Raw genomic sequence first — 21,303 nt, 5'->3', positions numbered from 1 at the left:
AATGCATGTAGTCAAGGTCTTGGTTTGTACATAGCTCCTCTGGGAGCCATTTATCTGCCATGGGCTAACACAGAACCTGCGATACAGCCTTTGCCACTGGGCGTTGGTGATTCACTCACAATGACCTGGAAGTCCGCTGGGCTTGGATTTTTCAGATTGTGCAACTTCATGGAAAACCCCGACTGTGTTCTCATGAATGCGTCAGCTACATTTCTGTTCTGCTGTCAGGACGCGTCATGTTAAATACATAATGCCACATTGTGTGATGGTACCTACGTTGCCTTATGCCGGGATCAGACTACACGATTTCAGCCCGATTTTGGCATGATTTTGTCGTTGCCGACAAATACCCACCGTCAGGCCCGATTATGAACGTTGGGAATGCCGGACAGATGGCTTTACTCCGTGTAGTGTGACATAATCGTGCAGCGTGACATAATCGTGCAGTGTGACATAATCGTGTAGTGTTGCATAATCGTGCAGTGTGACATAATCATGCAGTGTGACATAATCGTGCAGCTTGACATAATCGTGCAGTGTGACATAATCGTGCAGTGGGACATAATCGTGCAGTGTGACATAATCGTGCAGTGGGACATAATCGTGCAGTGTGACATAATCGTGCAGCTTGACATAATCGTGCAGCATGACATAATCGTGTAGTGTTGCATAATCATGCAGTGTGACATAATCGTGCAGTGTGATATAATCATGCAGTGTGATATAATCCTGCAGTGTGACATAATCGTGCAGTGTGACATAATCGTGCAGCATGACATAATCGTGTAGTGTTGCATAATCGTGCAGTGTGATATAATCGTGCAGTGTGACATAATCGTGCAGTGTGGCATAATCGTGCAGTGTGACATAATCGTGTAGTGTTGCATAATCGTACAGTGTGATATAATCGTGCAGTGTGACATAATCGTGCAGTGTGGCATAATCGTGCAGTGTGACATAATCGTGCAGTGTGACATAATCGTGCAGTGTGGCATAATCGTGCAGTGTGACATAATCGTGTAGTGTGGCATAATCGTGTAGTGTTGCATAATCATGCAGTGTGACATAATCGTGCAGTGTGAAATAATCATGCAGTGTGATATAAGCGTGCAGTGTGACATAATCATGCAGTGTGACATAATCGTGCAGTGTGAAATAATCATGCAGTGTGATATAAGCGTGCAGTGTGACATAATCGTGCAGTGTGATATAATCATGCAGTGTGATATAATCCTGCAGTGTGACATAATCGTGCAGTGTGACATAATCATGCAGTGTGATATAATCCTGCAGTGTGACATAATCGTGCAGTGTGACATAATCGTGCAGTGTGATATAATCCTGCAGTGTGACATAATCGTGCAGTGTGACATAATCATGCAGTGTGATATAATCCTGCAGTGTGACATAATCGTGCAGTGTGATATAATCCTGCAGTGTGACATAATCGTGCAGTGTGACATAATCGTGTAGTGTGATATAATCCTGCAGTGTGACATAATCGTGCAGTGTGACATAATCGTGCAGCATGACATAATCGTGTAGTGTTGCATAATCGTGCAGTGTGATATAATCGTGCAGTGTGACATAATCGTGCAGTGTGACATAATTGTGTAGTGTGACATAATCGTGTAGTGTTGCATAATCGTGCAGTGTGATATAATCGTGCAGTGTGACATAATCGTGCAGTGTGATATAATCATGCAGTGTGATATAATCCTGCAGTGTGACATAATCCTGCAGTGTGACATAATCGTGCAGTGTGACATAATCATGCAGTGTGATATAATCCTGCAGTGTGATATAATCCTGCAGTGTGACATAATCATGCAGTGTGACATAATCGTGCAGTGTGAAATAATCATGCAGTGTGATATAAGCGTGCAGTGTGACATAATCGTGCAGTGTGATATAATCATGCAGTGTGATATAATCCTGCAGTGTGACATAATCGTGCAGTGTGACATAATCATGCAGTGTGATATAATCCTGCAGTGTGACATAATCGTGCAGTGTGATATAATCGTGCAGTGTGACATAATCGTGCAGTGTGACATAATTGTGTAGTGTGACATAATCGTGTAGTGTTGCATGATCGTGCAGTGTGATATAATCGTGCAGTGTGACATAATCGTGCAGTGTGACATAATTGTGTAGTGTGACATAATCGTGCAGTGTGACATAATTGTGTAGTGTGACATAATCGTGCAGTGTGATATAATCATGCAGTGTGATATAATCGTGCAGTGTGACATAATCGTGCAGTGTGACATAATCGTGCAGTGTGACATAATTGTGTAGTGTGACATAATCAAAGAAAAGCGATGAGGCGTCTGGGACGCCCCGCGACACGCTGATGAAAAGTCTAGCATGTCAGAGTTCTTTGTGATTTCCTGCCTAGCCTGACGTTTCCTATGATGCGCTGCTTGACGTTGACCAATAGGATGACAGAGTGCTCTCTGGCACACATGTGTAAACATGGCAACAAGAAAGAGGGATGCTCCTGTTGCTGCTGTCAGGTGGTAAGACGAAACCGAGGGAAGGGTCGTTGAGCAGTGGCAACAATACCCCTGCTTTTTGTCGTTTCCTCAACGGAGGACCATGACAGAGGCAAAAAGGAAAGTTGAATCAGTTCATCTGAGCACAACGTTTATTGACAGAATCGTTTCTGCATCTTCTAGGTGACATCTTCAGTCTCACCTGACTGCAGGTGTCTCCACCCTTATAAACAATACAGTGGTATAACCACCCAAGCCACCGACCAGTTTCATATGCAAATATGGTGTGATCATTAACTAGAGTTACAATGGCCATGTGTACTATTCACAGAGGATTGGGAATAGTTGCAATCACAGCCTTGTAAGATGGTGACAGATGTACTCGTAGCCCCCCCCCCCCCCCCGGTTCAGGGATGGTCATTTCCTCTTCACACAGATGGCCTCTTTGACTCCCCGTTCACACCAGTGTTCCTCTCTATCAAGGATGTGCACATCCTCATCCTTGAAAGGGTGGCCACTGGTCTGTAGATGGTGTAGACTGTGGAGTCCTGGTCTGTAGATGGTGTAGACTGTGGAGTCCTGGTCTGTAGATGGTGTAGACTGTGGAGTCCTGGTCTGTAGATGGTGTAGACTGTGGAGTCCTGGTCTGTAGATGGTGTAGACTGTGGAGTCCTGGCCTGTAGATGGTGTAGACTGTGGAGTCCTGGTCTGTAGATGGTGTAGACTGTGGAGTCCTGGTCTGTAGATGGTGTAGACTGTGGAGTCCTGGTCTGTAGATGGTGTAGACTGTGGAGTCCTGGTCTGTAGATGGTGTAGACTGTGGAGTCCTGGTCTGTAGATGGTGTAGACTGTGGAGTCCTGGTCTGTAGATGGTGTAGACTGTGGAGTCCTGGTCTGTAGATGGTGTAGACTGTGGAGTCCTGGTCTGTAGATGGTGTAGACTGTGGAGTCCTGGTCTGTAGATGGTGTAGACTGTGGAGTCCTGGTCTGTAGATGGTGTAGACTGTGGAGTCCTGGTCTGTAGATGGTGTAGACTGTGGAGTCCTGGTCTGTAGATGGTGTAGACTGTGGAGTCCTGCCCTGATGTGTTAGCTCTCCTGTGTTTTGCCATCCTCTTGGCCAGTGTCTGTTTAGTTTCCCCGATGTACAAGTCACGGCAATCCCTCATTTGATTTTTACACGTGCCTGCACATTGATACTAGAACTAGTACTACTAAAATGATCATGTAAATTGACAATACGTGCTTTCAGTGTGTGTGTGTGTGTGTGTGTGTGTGTGTGTGTGTGTGTGTGTGTCTGCTAGGCAATTGAATTGAATTGAATTGAATTGAATTAGTGGTTCTAAGAGTACATCTGTCACCATCTTACAACATTGTGATTGCAAACATTCTCCAGTCCTCTGTGAATAGGACACATGGCCACTGTAACTCTAGTTAATGGTCACACCCATACTTGCATGTGAAACTGGTCGTTGGTTTGGGTCGTTATGCCACTGTATTGTTTATAAGGGTGGAGACACCTGCAGTCAGGTGAGACTGAAGAGGTCACTTAGATGACGATGAAACGTATCTGTCAATAAACGGTGTGTCCAGATGAATGGATTCAACCTTCTTTGATTTTCTTACCTGGATTACTAAGCATACATAAAGATAGGTAGGCTAAATGTTGGTGAGAAATAGCGGAGGCACTTCAGCAACCTGGCGAGGAGCTGGTTAAGCTATGCTAGGTTATTATTCCCCAGCAGCAATAGCCGCAACAGCTTCCACAATCTTTTTTTTTGTTCTTTTCTTTTTAATTTTAGAACACAAGACTGCCAGCATCACCCAACGTTTCTGTAGCCACGACTGACGATTCTCCCTGACGACCTGTGAACTCGCGCAAGAAAGGCAGCATACGGTGACTGGTTGGGGTCATATTGTAGTGTTGCCAGTCTCCCGGCCAAGACACGGCAAGAATGTATGGCCCTATGAGTTCCTAATCTGACATGGTGACCATCATGTAAGACAAAAATATCGTGTAGTCTGATCCCGGCTTTATGTAATGTCATGTTGGGGTATGTTGTGTTGTGTTGTGTTGTGCTGCGTTACCTCAAGCATAGTAGCAGTTTTGATGGAGCTGGCGGTTAGCATGCTGACTACAGACAAACAGTCTGGAAGCTCTTTGAGGTAGGACACATAAAAGTCCAGAAAGTCACTCTGGAAAAGGAAGAGAGGGTGGATGGGTGTGGGAGCGGGAGCAGGAGTGGAGCAGAGATAAAGACAGAGATCAAGGAGAGAGAGAAAGACAGATGGAAAAACCAAAGAGAATGTTAATATTTTCTTATATATATTCAATTCAAGTTCAAATTTTCGTCTTCAGTCAAGTAAGTTTGCACAAACAGTGATAGGAATTTGACTTTGTGCGGGGTGCTCAATACAATGAATGCAAAAGAGATGAAGAAAGTAAACATGTCTAAAACGTACAAGAGAGAGTGTCTATGTACATAAGAACACATACTTTTGGTAACACTTTACTATGGGGAACATAGTCACCATTAATTAGGTGCTTATTAGCATGCAAATTAGCAACATATTGCTCTTAATTGGTCATTATTACGTACTCATTAATGTCTTATTCTGCATGGCCTTATTATACAACCAGTAAGCCATTAACTATGAGTTTTCCCTCTATAACCTCAGAAGTATTGCTTATTAGTAGTACCATCTCAATATGCTTTGCTTAGTATGGCCTTTATAAGGTGCTAGTACCACAAGAAGAGTTATTCTCCCTTACTAACACTTAATGAATATGCTCTGTTCTTACATAACAACACACAAAACTACAAGTGTTCATAGTGTTAAATTACTCTAAATTAAGTTTTTGTTACTTAGAATATGTTCCCCATACTAAAGTGACATCTTGATCATTACTAATTCACTAGTAATAAAGTTTTTTTACTTAGAATATGTTTCCCATACTAAAGTGTTACCATACTTTTGGGAAGTAATTGCAGGAATTAGTGAGTGACAGCAGCATGACCCTTCAACGCTGATGACAAAGTATCTGTCTCGGGCTCTAGACTTATTTCGATCGCTATAGAGTTATCCAAGGTCGCCAGGTTGGACCATGGAAGACGGTGCAACATGACCCGTGGGAGCTTTGGCTTTCATGCTGTATGGATGATTGATTGACCGTTGGGCACGCTGCTGCATAATGAGGTCCTGGTCGTTGACAGACAACTTGACTGTGGGAGAACTGGTCCCTCTGTAATAGCATCTCACGGGCAGACAAACTGCGGGATCTGATGTGGCTGGTCAAGCAGGGGGTGACAGCTCTGCAGTTTGGCTCAAGATGCAGTATTTCGCCCTAGAGCTCCTGAATGGCCTTCTCAGTGACAGGACTTTTGTTTATGTTCTTTTCTTAGCATTGCCAACCTCAACAGTCAGCAAGTGCCGTGTCGCCACCCAACGGCAAAAAGCCAGGAGCCGGGTAAGTTCTGATCACAGCAAATGGACCACCCAGTGGCTGCAAGCCAATACACAAGCGGATCAGAGCATCACGAAGGGTCTGGTGCCATTCATCTTCGATGAGAGCAGACGCCGTGAAAGAGGTGACACACTCATGGACCACAAGGATGAGTTGGCGCTCACGTTTGAACACATAGGGTACAAAGGATGCACTGACAATGACTGGCGAATCACATGTTGACTGGTCCACCACAAAGGCGGGCTTTCTTAAGTGCAGCACACTGGTGACAACCCTCAGTGACGCGTTAGATGGCAGCATCCATGTCCCGAGCGTAGAAATAGCTTTGCACAACCAAGCTCAGCTGGCCAGCTGTAGGGTGATCAAGTTTTATATGAAGGGACATAAGGAGGCCATCCAGGACCAACCTGGGAATTATGATAGTCAGCTGAGGAAGCAAGGGGGGTATGGCAACGCACCACCAAAAGACCATCATTGGATTATGTGGCTACATTCAGGCAACGTTTAACATCACGTATGTTAGTTAGCGTCTTTGAGAGGCGGGTGCCTTGGCGGAGGTGAGCACATGTCCTTCGGCGGTCAGAGCACTCAGCCTGTATGACCAGCCATGCTGATCTGTTGGTAAAGGGAGTTTTTGGGACCCCTGAAGAATGCCCTCAGTCGTAACCTGGCGTACAACAGACTCCATAGAGGTGGGGACAAAAGTGCAGATCTGGCAGGTGATATTGTCAAAATTGGGAGCATTGTGACTGGCAAAATCAGGAGGCAGTATCGCTGTACCAGCAACATGCCGAATGGAGACTTGAAACCTACTGGCTGTAGACAGAAAGGTAGTTACACTGGGACTAGCTGAGAACTCTCCTCTGCATCGCTTCTCAAAGGCTGGTAGGCTTGTAGGTACCGATGTTGTGTACCGGTGTTTGTGTACCGATGTTGTGTACCGATGTTTGTGTACCAATGTTGTGTACCGATGGGCGTGGCCAAACATCGGTACACAAAAGAGCCACTCATATCTATGGCTCTGTTAGCGACGGGCATTGGTAAACATCGGGACACAAAGAGCCATGGACATCTATAGATCTGACAACGCCTCCTAGAGGATAAATGCTGAGTCTCATCAGCAGCCAGTCAGACTAGCTTGGTCTAGTCAGACTAGCTTGGTCTAGTCAGAAAGGCAGGAACTGAGGAAGCCTCTTGGATGAGAGGCGACACGTCTTCACGGATATATACCAAGTCCAGTTGCACTTGATTCACCTCCTTTGGATAATGAAAATAATATACTCATATAACAATGAAAACAATATACTCATATAACAATGAAAATAATATACTCATATAACAATGAAAACAATATACTCATGTAACAATGAAAACAATATACTCATTTAACAATGAAAACAATATACTCATATAACAATGAAAACAATATACTCATGTAACAATGCAAAATCCATGTATGAGGAGTCACTAATAAATTCTGAAACATCTTTCCATTGAGTCCTAGCATATTGACAATGCCAGAAAAGATGGGGCACCGTTTCTGGATGAGCTGAGCAAAAAGAACAATTTATATTTATATCGGCCTTACATTGCTTGAAAAAACGCTTTGCAGGGTAAAATGTATGTAACATGTTAAAGGAAACCTCTCTTATCTTATTAGTAATAAAGTATTTGTGAGTCAATGACCACACTTGTGACCAAGGAATATTCTTAGCAAAGTTGCTCCAGTAAGTAGTGACATAAGGCTTCATGACAACCTCACTCCGAAACAAAGAGTGAAGAGCTTTGTTACTATTCTTGCAGGATGGTGAGAAACACATTTTCCCACAAGGACAATCAGCAAAATTAACCAGAGAAACACCTTCTTCAACTAAACAGCCCTTGCACAAAATTACAGAACCATTATGAATAGCCCCCATTATATAGGAATAGCCATTAGGAATAGCCCCCATCATATAGGAATAGCCATTAGGAATAGCCCCCATTATATAGGAATAGCCATTAGGAATAGCCCCCATTATATAGGAATAGCCATTAGGAATAGCCCCCATTATATAGGAATAGCCATTAGGAATAGCCCCCATTATATAGGAATAGCCATTAGGAATAGCCCCCATTATATAGGAATAGCCATTAGGAATAGCCCCCATTATATAGGAATAGCCATTAGGAATAGCCCCCATTATATAGGTATAGCCATTAGGAATAGCCCCCATCATATAGAAATAGCCATTAGGAATAGCCCCCATTATATAGGAATAGCCATTAGGAATAGCCCCCATCATATAGGAATAGCCATTAGGAATAGCCCCCATCATATAGGAATAGCCATTAGGAATAGCCCCCATTATATAGGAATAGCCATTAGGAATAGCCCCCATCATATAGGAATAGCCATTAGGAATAGCCCCCTTTATATAGGAATAGCCATTAGGAATAGCCCCCATTATCAGAGCAAATTGCTTGACCGTGACAGGAAAACTGAAATGAGAGATGAATTCATTGCAGTTCAGAAGACCACCTAAGGCGGATGTTAGCAGGTGTTAGTGGGTTTTTTGGCCAGTTGTGGCAGTAAAATGTGAGGTAAGGGGAGTCTCATATATATTGTGTTGATAGTTAAGGGTATTAGAATGCCATCTTTTACAATTAAGTTGTCTCTCTGCTGATACTAAGTTCCTATTTCGCGCTTACCTCTCTGCTGGTGAGCTTCATGAATATATCTCCCATGATGCCTTGCCACTGACATTTGAGTATGCGCTCCTGCAGGGTGTGGAGGAGCTCCAGGTGCTGCTGGATCAGAAAGCGTAAAGAGCTGGGGAACGGACTGATGGAGATGGACGGAGGGAGGAGGAGAGAGGGAGATAAAGAGAGAGAAATGGGTGATGGAGCGAGAGAAAGGAGCAGGGGAGGCAGAAGGGAGATGAGGATAAAGAATATAATTTTCCCATTTAGTCAAGCCTTTCATTTCAAACAGCATTTATTTGTTTTTGTTTTTTTATCAATGACAGTAAAGCAAACAATGTGGAATACTGAATGAAAATGACAGCCGGAGGTTTGCCGTTTACCCCGGACTGATCCGCCCGTTTATGGTTGACAGTGCTGCTGATGCTGGGCTGGGTGCAGTTTCACTGCTGTTACACCAGTTTATTGTGGCGTGCGTCGGTGGGTGGACGCGTTGGTCCTCGGCTGGTGGGTCGGGCCCTTTAGTCCGTGTGTCCCGCCCCGCAGGCGGCGGCGTTGGCCGGTCGGCTGGGGGGTCCGGCCCGTTGGCCGGGGGCCGGCGTGTCTGCTTGTCCGTATTGTCTAGTAGGGACACCACTGTTTGCTGACTGATGTTTTGTTTTGGGGTTTTTTTTTCTTTTTCCCTCCTCTCCCTTTCGGCTGCATTTTTGTTTTTTGTTTTTCCTTTTTTATTGTTATTTTCAGTGTATTTTCTGAGGCAGTAATGCTGTTTTTGTGTATAACATTTTTGATTGTCACTTTTTTTACAGTATTTTGATAAAAGAGAAGTTTATTGTATATGTACATATACATATATATTTACTATACCTGTTTTGGATAATCTTTTTTTTGTAATGCACCGGTGGCACACTTGCATTTTCATGTAAAACTTAATTTAAAAAAAATCACAACCTGAGGCTTTACATACAAACACATGTCCTTTCCAGTTCTCCCCATCACTGGTGTATTTTAAATAACTAACCTGAGGCTTTACATACAAACACATGTCCTTTCCAGTTCTCCCCATCACTGGTGTATTCTAAATAACTAACCTGAGGCTTTACATACAAACACATGTCCTTTCCAGTTGTCCCCATCACTGGTGTATTCTAAATAACTAACCTGAGGCTTTACATACAAACACATGTCCTTTCCCGTTCTCCCCATCACTGGTGTATTTAAAATAACTAACCTGAGGCTTTTCATACAAACACATGTCCTTTCCAGTTGTCCCCATCACTGGTGTATTTTAAATAACTAACCTGAGGCTTTTCATACAAACACATGTCCTTTCCAGTTGTCCCCATCACTGGTGTATTCTAAATAACTAACCTGAGGCTTTACATACAAATACATGTCCATTCCAGTTGTCCCCATCACTGGTGTATTCTAAATAACTAACCTGAGGCTTTACATACAAACACATGTCCTTTCCAGTTGTCCCCATCACTGGTGTATTTTAAATAACTAACCTGAGGCTTTTCATACAAACACATGTCCTTTCCAGTTCTCCCCATCACTGGTGTATTTTAAATAACTAACCTGAGGCTTTACATACAAACACATGTCCTTTCCCGTTCTCCCCATCACTGGTGTATTTTAAATAACTAACCTGAGGCTTTACATACAAACACATGTCCTTTCCAGTTGTCCCCATCACTGGTGTATTCTAAATAACTAACCTGAGGCTTTACATACAAACACATGTCCTTTCCAGTTCTCCCCATCACTGGTGTATTTTAAATAACTAACCTGAGGCTTTACATACAAACACATGTCCTTTCCAGTTGTCCCCATCACTGGTGTATTCTAAATAACTAACCTGAGGCTTTTCATACAAACACATGTCCTTTCCAGTTGTCCCCATCACTGGTGTATTCTAAATAACTAACCTGAGGCTTTACATACAAACACATGTCTTTTCCAGTTGTCCCCATCACTGGTGTATTCTAAATAACTAACCTGAGGCTTTACATACAAACACATGTCCTTTCCAGTTGTCCCCATCACTGGTGTATTCTAAATAACTAACCTGAGGCTTTACATACAAACACATGTCCTTTCCAGTTGTCCCCATCACTGGTGTATTCTAAATAACTAACCTGAGGCTTTACATACAAACACATGTCCTTTCCAGTTCTCCCCATCACTGGTGTATTTTAAATAACTAACCTGAGGCTTTACATACAAACACATGTCCTTTCCAGTTCTCCCCATCACTGGTGTATTCTAAATAACTAACCTGAGGCTTTACATACAAACACATGTCCTTTCCAGTTGTCCCCATCACTGGTGTATTCTAAATAACTAACCTGAGGCTTTTCATACAAACACATGTCCTTTCCAGTTGTCCCCATCACTGGTGTATTCTAAATAACTAACCTGAGGCTTTACATACAAACACATGTCTTTTCCAGTTGTCCCCATCACTGGTGTATTCTAAATAACTAACCTGAGGCTTTACATACAAACACATGTCCTTTCCAGTTGTCCCCATCACTGGTGTATTCTAAATAACTAACCTGAGGCTTTACATACAAACACATGTCCTTTCCAGTTCTCCCCATCACTGGTGTATTTTAAATAACTAACCTGAGGCTTTACATACAAACACATGTCCTTTCCAGTTCTCCCCATCACTGGTGTATTCTAAATAACTAACCTGAGGCTTTACATACAAACACATGTCCTTTCCAGTTGTCCCCATCACTGGTGTATTCTAAATAACTAACCTGAGGCTTTACATACAAACACATGTCCTTTCCAGTTGTCCCCATCACTGGTGTATTCTAAATAACTAACCTGAGGCTTTACATACAAACACATGTCCTTTCCAGTTCTCCCCATCACTGGTGTATTTTAAATAACTAACCTGAGGCTTTACATACAAACACATGTCCTTTCCAGTTCTCCCCATCACTGGTGTATTCTAAATAACTAACCTGAGGCTTTACATACAAACACATGTCCTTTCCAGTTGTCCCCATCACTGGTGTATTCTAAATAACTAACCTGAGGCTTTACATACAAACACATGTCCTTTCCAGTTCTCCCCATCACTGGTGTATTTTAAATAACTAACCTGAGGCTTTACATACAAACACATGTCCTTTCCAGTTGTCCCCATCACTGGTGTATTCTAAATAACTACATAGTGCTTGAAAGTCTTTATCATGAGGGTTTTACAGAGGCATGTTTTACTGCGGCTGCTGGACTGGACTTTTGGAAGGAAAATGACGCAACATGGTGTTTTATGTCATTAGCATCACAGCAAAATGCAAAGCAGGTAGTGGTGGGTTTGAAGAAGACTATGATGTGTGGTGAAGCTGTACTACGTCCTATGAGACAGTGTTCTGTTTAGCGCTCGGCATATTTCAGAGTTCAGTACTTCGGCTCATTGAAAACACATGCCGGAGCTCGGCGGTTATTACATTAGCAGAGTTCAGGTTATGCTGAGTTCCTTTTAAAGAGAGTCTCCTCTGTCCTCACTGATATTCTCTAATCCATTTGATTAAATCATTTCCTGTTCTCTCCTCACTGTACGCCCTCACATCACTTGATGACTGTTGGTGCACAGCGGCATGCCGGCGGTACGGATGGGTGAGTGGGGGTCTTGCTGTGTGTGTGTGTTTGTGGACGATTGTGTGGATATGTTAGAAAACCTAGTTCAAATTTGTGGTAATTGTCCGGAGAGCCTGTAGTTCCAGTACAATGCAGATTTCTTTTCAGCTCCAGCTGAGCATTTGGACTGGACACTACTATGCATAAGACGAAGAAGAGGTGTGGGTTTGTGCATGTGTTGACATGTGTTGATATGTGCACAGTGGGTTTAAGCATGCATGGTGTCTGTAGTTCCTTACTATGTAGTGGTTCCTGTTAGTGTGTTGGTTTGTGTGCATGTGTGTTACCATACCGTTTGTCTTTGGCATTGATGGCCTCTGATCCATTGAAAGAGATGTTGGCCTTCAGCAGCAGAGAGAGGTAGGAAACATACACTCTCTCTGACTCCAGCAGCTCCAAGGCTGCTGTCTGCCTCTTATCTGGGGAATGCACGCACACACACGCACACACACGCACACACACACACACACACACACACATATATGTAAGGTTTAAAGCAACACCCTGCTTTATTGCAGCTTGTGTCCATGTACCACAGGGAAGATGATGATGAAGATGATCTACTGTACTGATATGCTATAAAACCTATTGATGACTCCTCGTATGTTCAGGAGCTTATTGCTCACAGAAGGCTGCTATGTATAGTATGTACAGTATGTACAGCATGTATAGTATGTGTAGCATGTATATCATGTATAGTATGTATAGCATGTATATCATCTATAGTATGTATAGCATAGCCATCAACAGCCATCAACAGTCAAGTAACATCCTGCATTTGTGCTGTCATTAAGGATCCTGTCATTGCCAACTTTGACCCAAAGTGATGTGGCAGTGATGTCATCGTGCCAGTGTGACTGTCGAACCAAACGGTGAGACTGTTATTTGATGGTGTGACATATAAAAGGTCTGGTAGTGCAAGAAATTTAAAAAAAGTGTCAAGCAACCAAAATACATGCCTGTCAAAAGCTATGTATATTTATTCACTGTCAAAATTGTTTAATTTTCATCTATTGATGGCTGCTGAAAATTTGCAAAGAGATTAAAATTAATGTGTATTAGTACTAGATGTGGTCAACATAGTAGTAGTAGTAGTACTAACAGCGATTAGCAGTAGTAAAAGCAGTAATAATACAATTGTCATAGCAAGTCTCGTATTAATCCCATTAGACCAATAAAAGTAGTTGCAGCACATGTAGTAACAGTAGTACTAATGGGAGTAGCAGTACTGCAAATATTACTATCAGAAACAATTGTGCCTGTCATAGTGGTAGCAGTAGTAGTAGTAGCAAAAACAGCAGTGCCCCTGGTGATCTTATGTAACAGTAGTAGTAGTAGTAGTAGTAGTAGTAGTGGTAGTTGAAATTGCTGTCATAGTAGTAGTGGTAGCAGTAGCAGTACTGATTGTGGTAGCAATCCCAATACTATTCACCACAGTTAAAGTAATTTTGGTAGCAATATTATGGGTAGCAGCAGTTAAGACAGCACTGGTGGTAGTTGAAGTAAGTAAGTAGTATTAGCCATGGTAGAAGTAGTATAGCGGTGGCAGCATGAGTTTTAGTAGTACTAGTTCTAGTATCAATCGTAGTAGTAAAAGAAGAGACTTTATTTGGTCTTTGTGTTCTTACAGTGAGTGTGTTGTCTGCATGTAGCCATGCTACTGTGTAGGAGCAGTGGCAGCTGCAGCACCCGGGACCACCTCCACTTCTTCTTTCCAGTGTAAGAGTATTAGTCGCATTACTGCCAGTCGTAGTAGTTATAGTAGTAATGGTGGAGGTACTATTGGCAGTGGTAGCACTGATAGTATTGTTAGAAATAGTAGTAGTAGTAGTAGTAGTTGTACTAGTGTGCCTACAAACAGTATGAGCAGTAGTAGGAGGTGGAGTTGCAGTAGCAGTAGATGTGATGTCAACAGTAACGGTGGCAGTTTGTGTTGTTGTAAAGGGGAACGGTAAACCCCTCCTCCTCACTGTTCTCTGGGTGGCTGTTCGGAGGCGTGTCTAACTCCTCTCTGCTGCTCCTCCCATCTCTCCATACTGGGGACTTGGACCGGCAACCCCTCTGCTGCTGCTGCTGCTGCTGCTGCTGCTGCTGCTGCTGCTGCTGCTGCTCTGGGGTACAGCCTGACACACACACACACACACACACACACAAACACACACACATCTTTGTGTTGTCATTTGTATGAGGACGTTCAAGAGACTTTGATTCATTCCATAACGCATGTTGACCCTAGCTCAAGCTTCTTTTTTTGGAGGGGGGAATTTTTCCCCCTTTTTCTCCCCAACTGTACTTGGCCAGTTACCCCACCCCTCTGAGCCGTCCTGGTCTCTGCTGCTCCACCTCCTCTGCTGGTTTCCCGGTCTCTGCTCCACCTCCTCTGCTGGTTTCCCGGTCTCTGCTCCACCTCCTCTGCTGGTTTCCCGGTCTCTGCTCCACCTCCTCTGCTGGTTTCCCGGTCTCTGCTCCACCTCCTCTGCTGGTTTCCCGGTCTCTGCTCCACCTCCTCTGCTGATCCGGGGAGGGCTGCAGACTACCGCATGTCTCCTCCCATACATTACATGTGGAGTCGCCAGCCACTTCTTTTCACCTGACAGTGAGGAGTTTCACCAGGGGGACGTAGCGCGTGGGAGGATCACGCTATTCCCCCCAGTTCCCCCTCCCCCCCGAACAGGCGCCCTGACCGACCAGAGGAGGCGCTAGTGCAGCGACCAGGACACATACCCACATCCGGCTCCCCACCCACAGACACGGCCACCTAGCTGAATATGTAACCCTTGTTTTAGATAACAGCCACGAACCACAGCTTTTACCACTGCTGCAGAGACAATGTGGGTTACCTAAAACCATCAAAATATAGAACACACACACACACACACACACACACACACACACAGACTCACTCTGGGCAGGTGTGGTGGTCTTGAGTGGTGACCCAGTGTTGGACAGACTGGTGTAGTAGTGCTGAATAACGCTGAGCTCTGATGGGCTGGGCAGACCAGCGTGTCCCTGTCCGTCTGCAGGCTCTGCCAGCAGGTCCCCCTTGGAGCCCTTCCTGCTTTGGAAAGGGTCATGGCTGGGGACACTGGAGGACGGGACCCATGGAGAGGACAGGACAGGAGACATGTCAAACATCCCTCAACACGCAAGGCTGTCCATACAAATATAGCGCGTGTGTGTGTGTGTGTGTGTGTGTGTGTGTGTGTGTGTGTGTGTCTGTGGCAAAGCGTCTGAAGAGGCATGCTTGCAAAACTACCCCCCCCCCCTCAGCACCACTTTTACATGCCTGGTCTGCATCCAGGATCAGCCTACTCAGCCACCAAAGGACTCACAGATAGGAGAAGGTGGCCACCATCACATACGATGGACAACCAGCAAGTGTGTGTGTGTGTGTGTGTGTGTGTGTGTGTGTGTGTGTGTGTGTGTGTGTGTGTGTGTGTGTGTGTGTGTTTTAACCAGTTTTAACCTGTTCTGTACTGAGGTGACATCCATCTGTAGCAGTTCCAGCTTCTTGTGGACCTCCCTCTGTCTGCTGGAGACGTCCTTCATGTGGAACACAGCTCCTCCTAGCTCCTCCTGTGGGCGACATTCAGAAGACAAGTCCCTGTGAGGGAAACGTCGCTGGAGCCCTCACACGGTACGTACAGGCCATGCAGCACTTCATGAGCGGGGCTGTGTGTAACACGGCTGATCTACTGAGGGCAGAGGGCAGCAAATGTGTTGGTAATCTGCTACCTTCCTGTCTGAATTTGCTTGGTTTGCCTGTTGATTTGAGATTGTTATCCGCCTCATTAAGGACAGTGGTCCGCTGCACATACGTACATAGCCCCCTCAACAAGCCAACATGTTGCTTGTCTTCCTCTCACATTGTAACTTAGGACTTTTAGGGATCCCATGACTTCCAGTTAGAATCAGGTAGGCTATTAGTTTGGCCCTTGAGTAATGTGATAGGAAGGGAAGGCGAGTGTGGAGGACAGCGTTGGAGGTGGGGTGCAGTATCCATGTGTGTGATTGAATGAGAGCAGGTGGGTGGGTGGGTGTAAGACAGTATTTGCAGGGGTAGATAATGTGGGTAAAGTGGGGTATCCTAACAAAAGAAAGTCCATAAAAGTAAAATACATGTATCAATGGTAATTAACATGTGAAATAGTGTGAAATAGTGTGTGAGATAGTGATGGTAAGTGCAGCAGGATGAGCACCATCATGTTTTAACATTAAAAGCATTCGTATTGGGATAAAGGAAAAGTCCCTTCCCCCGTTGCTCTTATTCCCACGGCAGGATCCGGGGGAACAGTGGGATCTGTGCAAACAGAGCTGAACATAAAGGAAGGTAAACCATGAACTCAGCCAGCGTCCGGTCACTCTTCTGGGACAGGGTCCCAGGCTGCAGGTCTGAACAGGCAGCTGTGTCTTTAAAAGTCTTTAAAAGTGTTCGCATTTGCTCGAATATAAAACCAAGCCAGCCAACTAGTGTCACCAGTTAGCACTCGGGTTCCTGCAGAACTTACCGATATAACCTAGCGTACCCATACTACCACATACTTTCTCCAGGCTCTATTTTTTGGCCTTCTCATGTACTATGGGTTCGGCAGCAGTGTGGCTATCGGACTGTTCAAGTTTAATTATCCTTTTTTCTCAGCGAAGTCAACTTGTGTCTTACCCTTTCGGCTGTGCATGACAGCGGAGCGACGCCGTTCATCCCCCATCCGGAGCCCTTTGATGGGAACACTGATAGGTCAGCACCGGCTGACCAGAGCCTGCACCCCCGTCTCCCATGCTTACAGTCAGTCCAGGAGTATGCCTCCTCCTCTTTGGCCCACGTCTCCCCTGTCCATACTGTGAACGGTGAGCTTCCCACCACCACCACCACCACCACCACCACCACCCATGTGCTAACGTCAGCAGTCACGGAGGGGGTGCTGAAGTGTTGCTGATGCTGGCTGTTTGAACTTCAGACCGCTGAACTGATGCTGTTTCCCCTGACCTTCGTTACTGACAGCCTTACAGGAAGAACATCTACTGTTTCCTGGCGACTAGCCGTTTGAAACCACACTTCCTGTGTTAGGAGAGAGCAGCAGCGATATTAGCTTTCGAACGTTTATGCAGAATTGTTGTGGACTGCAGGGGCACAGCTGGATGACGGTCATCCTGTAACATCCTTTTTTGGGGGGGGGGATTTGACTTGTTTATGACAAAGAAGACATTATTGGAGAGGCTTTTTCTTGAATTATTGTTACTGTTGGTATTAACCTAGTTTTAATATTAACATTTTAAAAAATGTAAAAGTGTAAGAAAAATCAAATGAAAATAAAATCATGCCAGAAGAGGTGGGGGAACGGCGATCCCCCGCGTCCCCCTCCCACTACACCCCTGTCTAAGGGACTCTTCAGTCTCAACTGACTGCAGGTGTCCCACCCTTACAAACAATACAGTGGTATAACCCCCCAAACCACCGACCACTTCCATAGGCCCATATGGTGTGGTCATTAAGTAGAGTTATGGCGGTCATGTGTTCTGTTCACACAGGGTTGGGGAATAGTTGCAGTCGCAACACTGTAAGATGGTGACAGATGTACTCAGATGTACTCAGATGTACTCGGATGTACTCAGATGTACTCGGATGTACTCAGATGTACTCAGATGTACTCGGATGTACTCGGATGTACTCAGATGTACTCAGATGTACTCGGATGTACTCAGATGTACTCGGAGGGCCCTGACACACCACGCCGATGGTGAGTGTCTGTGACCCTAGTTTCTGTGGTGTGTCCCGCACCGTCGGCACTAGTCGGACCCCCGTCAGCAGCATTTCAGCCAATTCAGCAAGTTGAATGGGCGGAGCCTGTCAGTGAGAGGTCTCACTCTGATTGGCTGTTCAGCTTAGCGAATCAGTGCAGAACATACATGCTAGCTGGCTGTTGGCTGTAGTCTTGTGGTGTGTTCAAGTGCTGCTTTCTGGCCCGGACAGCAGGCGACGTGAGGCAACACAACAGTCGGCCTTCGTCGCCGCAGTGTGTGTGTGTGTGTGTGTGTGTGTGTGTGTGTGTGTGTGTGTGTGTGTGTGTCCTTCTCTGCATTTGTTTGTTTGTCTATCTAGATTTCTGTCCGGTTGGTGGACGAGATCAGGCAGGAGTCTCCGCGGACGATGATGTTTGCGGATGACATTGTGATGTGTAGGGAGAGTAGGGTGCAGGTGGAGGAGAGCCTGGAGAGGTGGAGGTATGCACTGGAGAGAAGAGCAATGAAAGTCAGTAGGAGCAAGACGGAATACCTATGTGTGAATGAGAGGGAGGACAGTGGAATGGTGAGGATGCAAGGAGTGGAGGTGATGAAGGTGGATGAGTTTAAATACTTGGGGTCAACTGTCCAAAGTAACAGGGAGTGCAGGAGAGAGGTGAAGAAGAGAGTGCAGGCAGGGTGGAGTGGGTGGAGAAGAGTGTCAGGAGTGATGTGTGACAGAAGGGTACCAGCAAGAGTTAAAGGGAAGGTTTACAAGATGGTAGTGAGACCAGCTATGTTGTATGGTTTGGAGACAGTGGTACTGATGAAAAGACAGGAGGTGGAGCTGGAGGTGGCAGAGGTGAAGATGATAAGATTTTCACTGGGAGTGATGAAGAAGGACAGGATTAGGAAGGAGTATATTAGAGGGACAGCTCAGGTTGGACGGTTTGGAGACAAAGCAAGAGAGGCAAGACTAGGATGGTTTGGACATGTGTGGAGGAGAGATGCTGGGTATACTGGGAGAAGGATGCTGAATATGGAGCTGCCAGGGAAGAGGAGAAGAGGAAGGCCAAAGAGGAGGTTTATGGAGGTGGTGAGGGAGGACATGCAGGTGGCTGGTGTGACAGAGGAAGATGCAGAGGACAGGAAGAGATGGAAACGGATGATCCGCTGTGGCGCCCCCTAACGGGAGCAGCCGGAAGTAGTAGTAGTAATAGTAGTAATAGTAGTAGTAGTAGTAGTGGTAGTAGTAGTAGTAGTGGTAGTAGTGGTTGTAGTGGTAGTAGTAGTGGTTGTAGTGGTAGTAGTAGTAGTAGTGGTAGTAGTGGTAGTAGTAGTAGTAGTGGTGGTGGTTGTAGTGGTAGTAGTAGTGGTAGTGGTAGTAGTAGTAGTAGTGGTAGTAGTAGTGGTGGTGGCAGTAGTGGTAGTAGTAATAGTAGTAGTGGTAGTAGTAGTAGTAGTGGTGGTGGTAGTAGTAGTGGTGGTTGTAGTGGTAGTAGTAGTAGTAGTAGTTGTGGTGGTGGCAGTAGTGGTAGTAGTAGTAGTAGTAGTGGTAGTAGTAGTAGTAGTGGTGGTGGTAGTAGTAGTAGTAGTATCTAGCTTTCTGTCCACTACCTAAAAGTACCAATAAGGCTTTTGGGGACTCCAGCAAGACAGTGTACCCGGGACGTGTCCGTGTGTACATGTACTTTCCTCTCCTACTAATGAATACGCATGTTGTGTGAGCCAGCTCGTCTAACAGAGCTGGACTAGTGTACGGTTACAAATGAAGGTTTACTGCCCGTGGTCTTAATGCCACCACATACAGGCCTTTCAGCTTTTACGGCTACAGGTTGGAGGACGTGTTTTTGTACAGCATGCATTCAGGTGTCCCTGTTTCACTGGATGTGCAGTTGTACTTTTGTATAACTGTGTTGTGTGTACATATCACGTGTGATCCTCTAAATGTACAGCTGCACATGTGTTTGCATTCACATAACCATGCTAGTGATCTGTATTCTGCATATTGCACTGCAAATGACTATGTGGGTGTGTATGATTATGTACATATGCAGTAGCCTACATATCATCTACACGAACAGCATGAGCAGCTGTGCCTATGCTTTCCTACACACAGAAAACATACCAGTGACCTGTATTCTGGCCTGCACATGGTACTACAAAGCATTTCTGTGTGTGTGCGCATGCATGCGTGTGTGTGTGTGTGTTCTGCAGTACCTTGAGTGTGTTGAGGGAATTCCTGAGGCCCATTATCTTATCATCCATGTCACTCTGATAGGCCTGGAGCCGCTCTTCCAGCCCGCGGTCCCTCTGACGCAGCTCACACAGCTCTGCCAGGGCACTGCGGAGCCCCTCTCGCAGCTCCGCCACCAGGCCCTGCAGCTGCAGCGTAGGGCCCATACATTACACCATGACATCCAGTATATACAAGCTTGGGTGAGAATAATGAAGGAAAAACTCGAAAGCCACCAAATCATCCATCCATCCATTATCTGAACTGCGTATCCTGCTCTCAGGGTGTTCACATCCTCCTCTCCATGTTTTACTTCAGTGACAGTCTACAGATTACTGACCCTCAGTGATTTCTGCAGTCTCCGTAGTTTTTGTGACTTTCTGATTCTTCTGAGTATTGTCGGTTATCATTTCAGTTTTTCACTTATATTCAGCCCCACTGACCTGTTGTGGTGCTACAACATGCATTCACAACACATTACATTTGAATATCTTTTGCCAGACAGTGAGTAACCAACTGCGTGAGTGATTTCACTCAGAAGTGAAGGCTTTTCATTTACATTTTTCTGCAAATTCATTTAACATGAAAGGTATAAACGTTCTAAGTAAGTGACACGTATGAAATCCCTTTGCACTCCAACAAATGTATACTACAAAATTAGATCAGCTGCTCCCAAATTTCCTTTTTTTTTGTTGATCCCCCTCCCCTCTTTTCTCCCCAATTTAACTTGGCCAATCACCCCACTCTTCCAAGCTGTCCCGGTCTCTGCCCCCCCCCCCCCTCTGCTGGTCCAGGGAGGGCTGCAGACTACCACGTGCCTCCTCCCATACATGTGGAGTCACCAGCCGCTTCTCTTCACCTGACAGTGAGGAGTTTCACCAGGGGGACGTAGCGCGTGGGAGGATCATGCTATTCCCCCCCAGTTCCCCCTCCCCCCTGAACAGGTGCCCCCACCAACCAGAGGAGGTGCTAGTGCAGCGACCAGGACACATACCCACATCTGGCTTCCCACCCGCACACACGGCCAATTGTGTCTGTAGAGAT

At 45.2% G+C, this 21,303-nt stretch overlaps 1 protein-coding gene across 1 annotated transcript in view; it reads right to left on the bottom strand.

The window, feature by feature from the left end:
• Positions 1-20,426, bottom strand: part of arhgef33 (Rho guanine nucleotide exchange factor (GEF) 33) — a 43,895-nt gene extending 23,469 nt beyond the window's left edge. The window contains exons 1-7 of the mRNA XM_056292243.1: positions 20,244-20,426; positions 15,772-15,881; positions 15,201-15,363; positions 14,276-14,390; positions 12,598-12,724; positions 8,655-8,787; positions 4,586-4,693 (exon numbers count right to left, since the gene is read on the bottom strand). Coding sequence (XP_056148218.1) covers positions 4,586-4,693; positions 8,655-8,787; positions 12,598-12,724; positions 14,276-14,390; positions 15,201-15,363; positions 15,772-15,881; positions 20,244-20,426 — 939 coding nt within the window. The remainder of the gene's footprint in view (positions 1-4,585; positions 4,694-8,654; positions 8,788-12,597; positions 12,725-14,275; positions 14,391-15,200; positions 15,364-15,771; positions 15,882-20,243) is intronic.
• Between the last annotated feature and the right edge of the window lie 877 nt (positions 20,427-21,303).

Source organism: Lampris incognitus, chromosome 13, assembly GCF_029633865.1.
Source record: "Lampris incognitus isolate fLamInc1 chromosome 13, fLamInc1.hap2, whole genome shotgun sequence".
NCBI lineage: Eukaryota > Metazoa > Chordata > Actinopteri > Lampriformes > Lampridae > Lampris > Lampris incognitus.
This window is presented reverse-complemented; position numbering and strand designations above follow the sequence as displayed.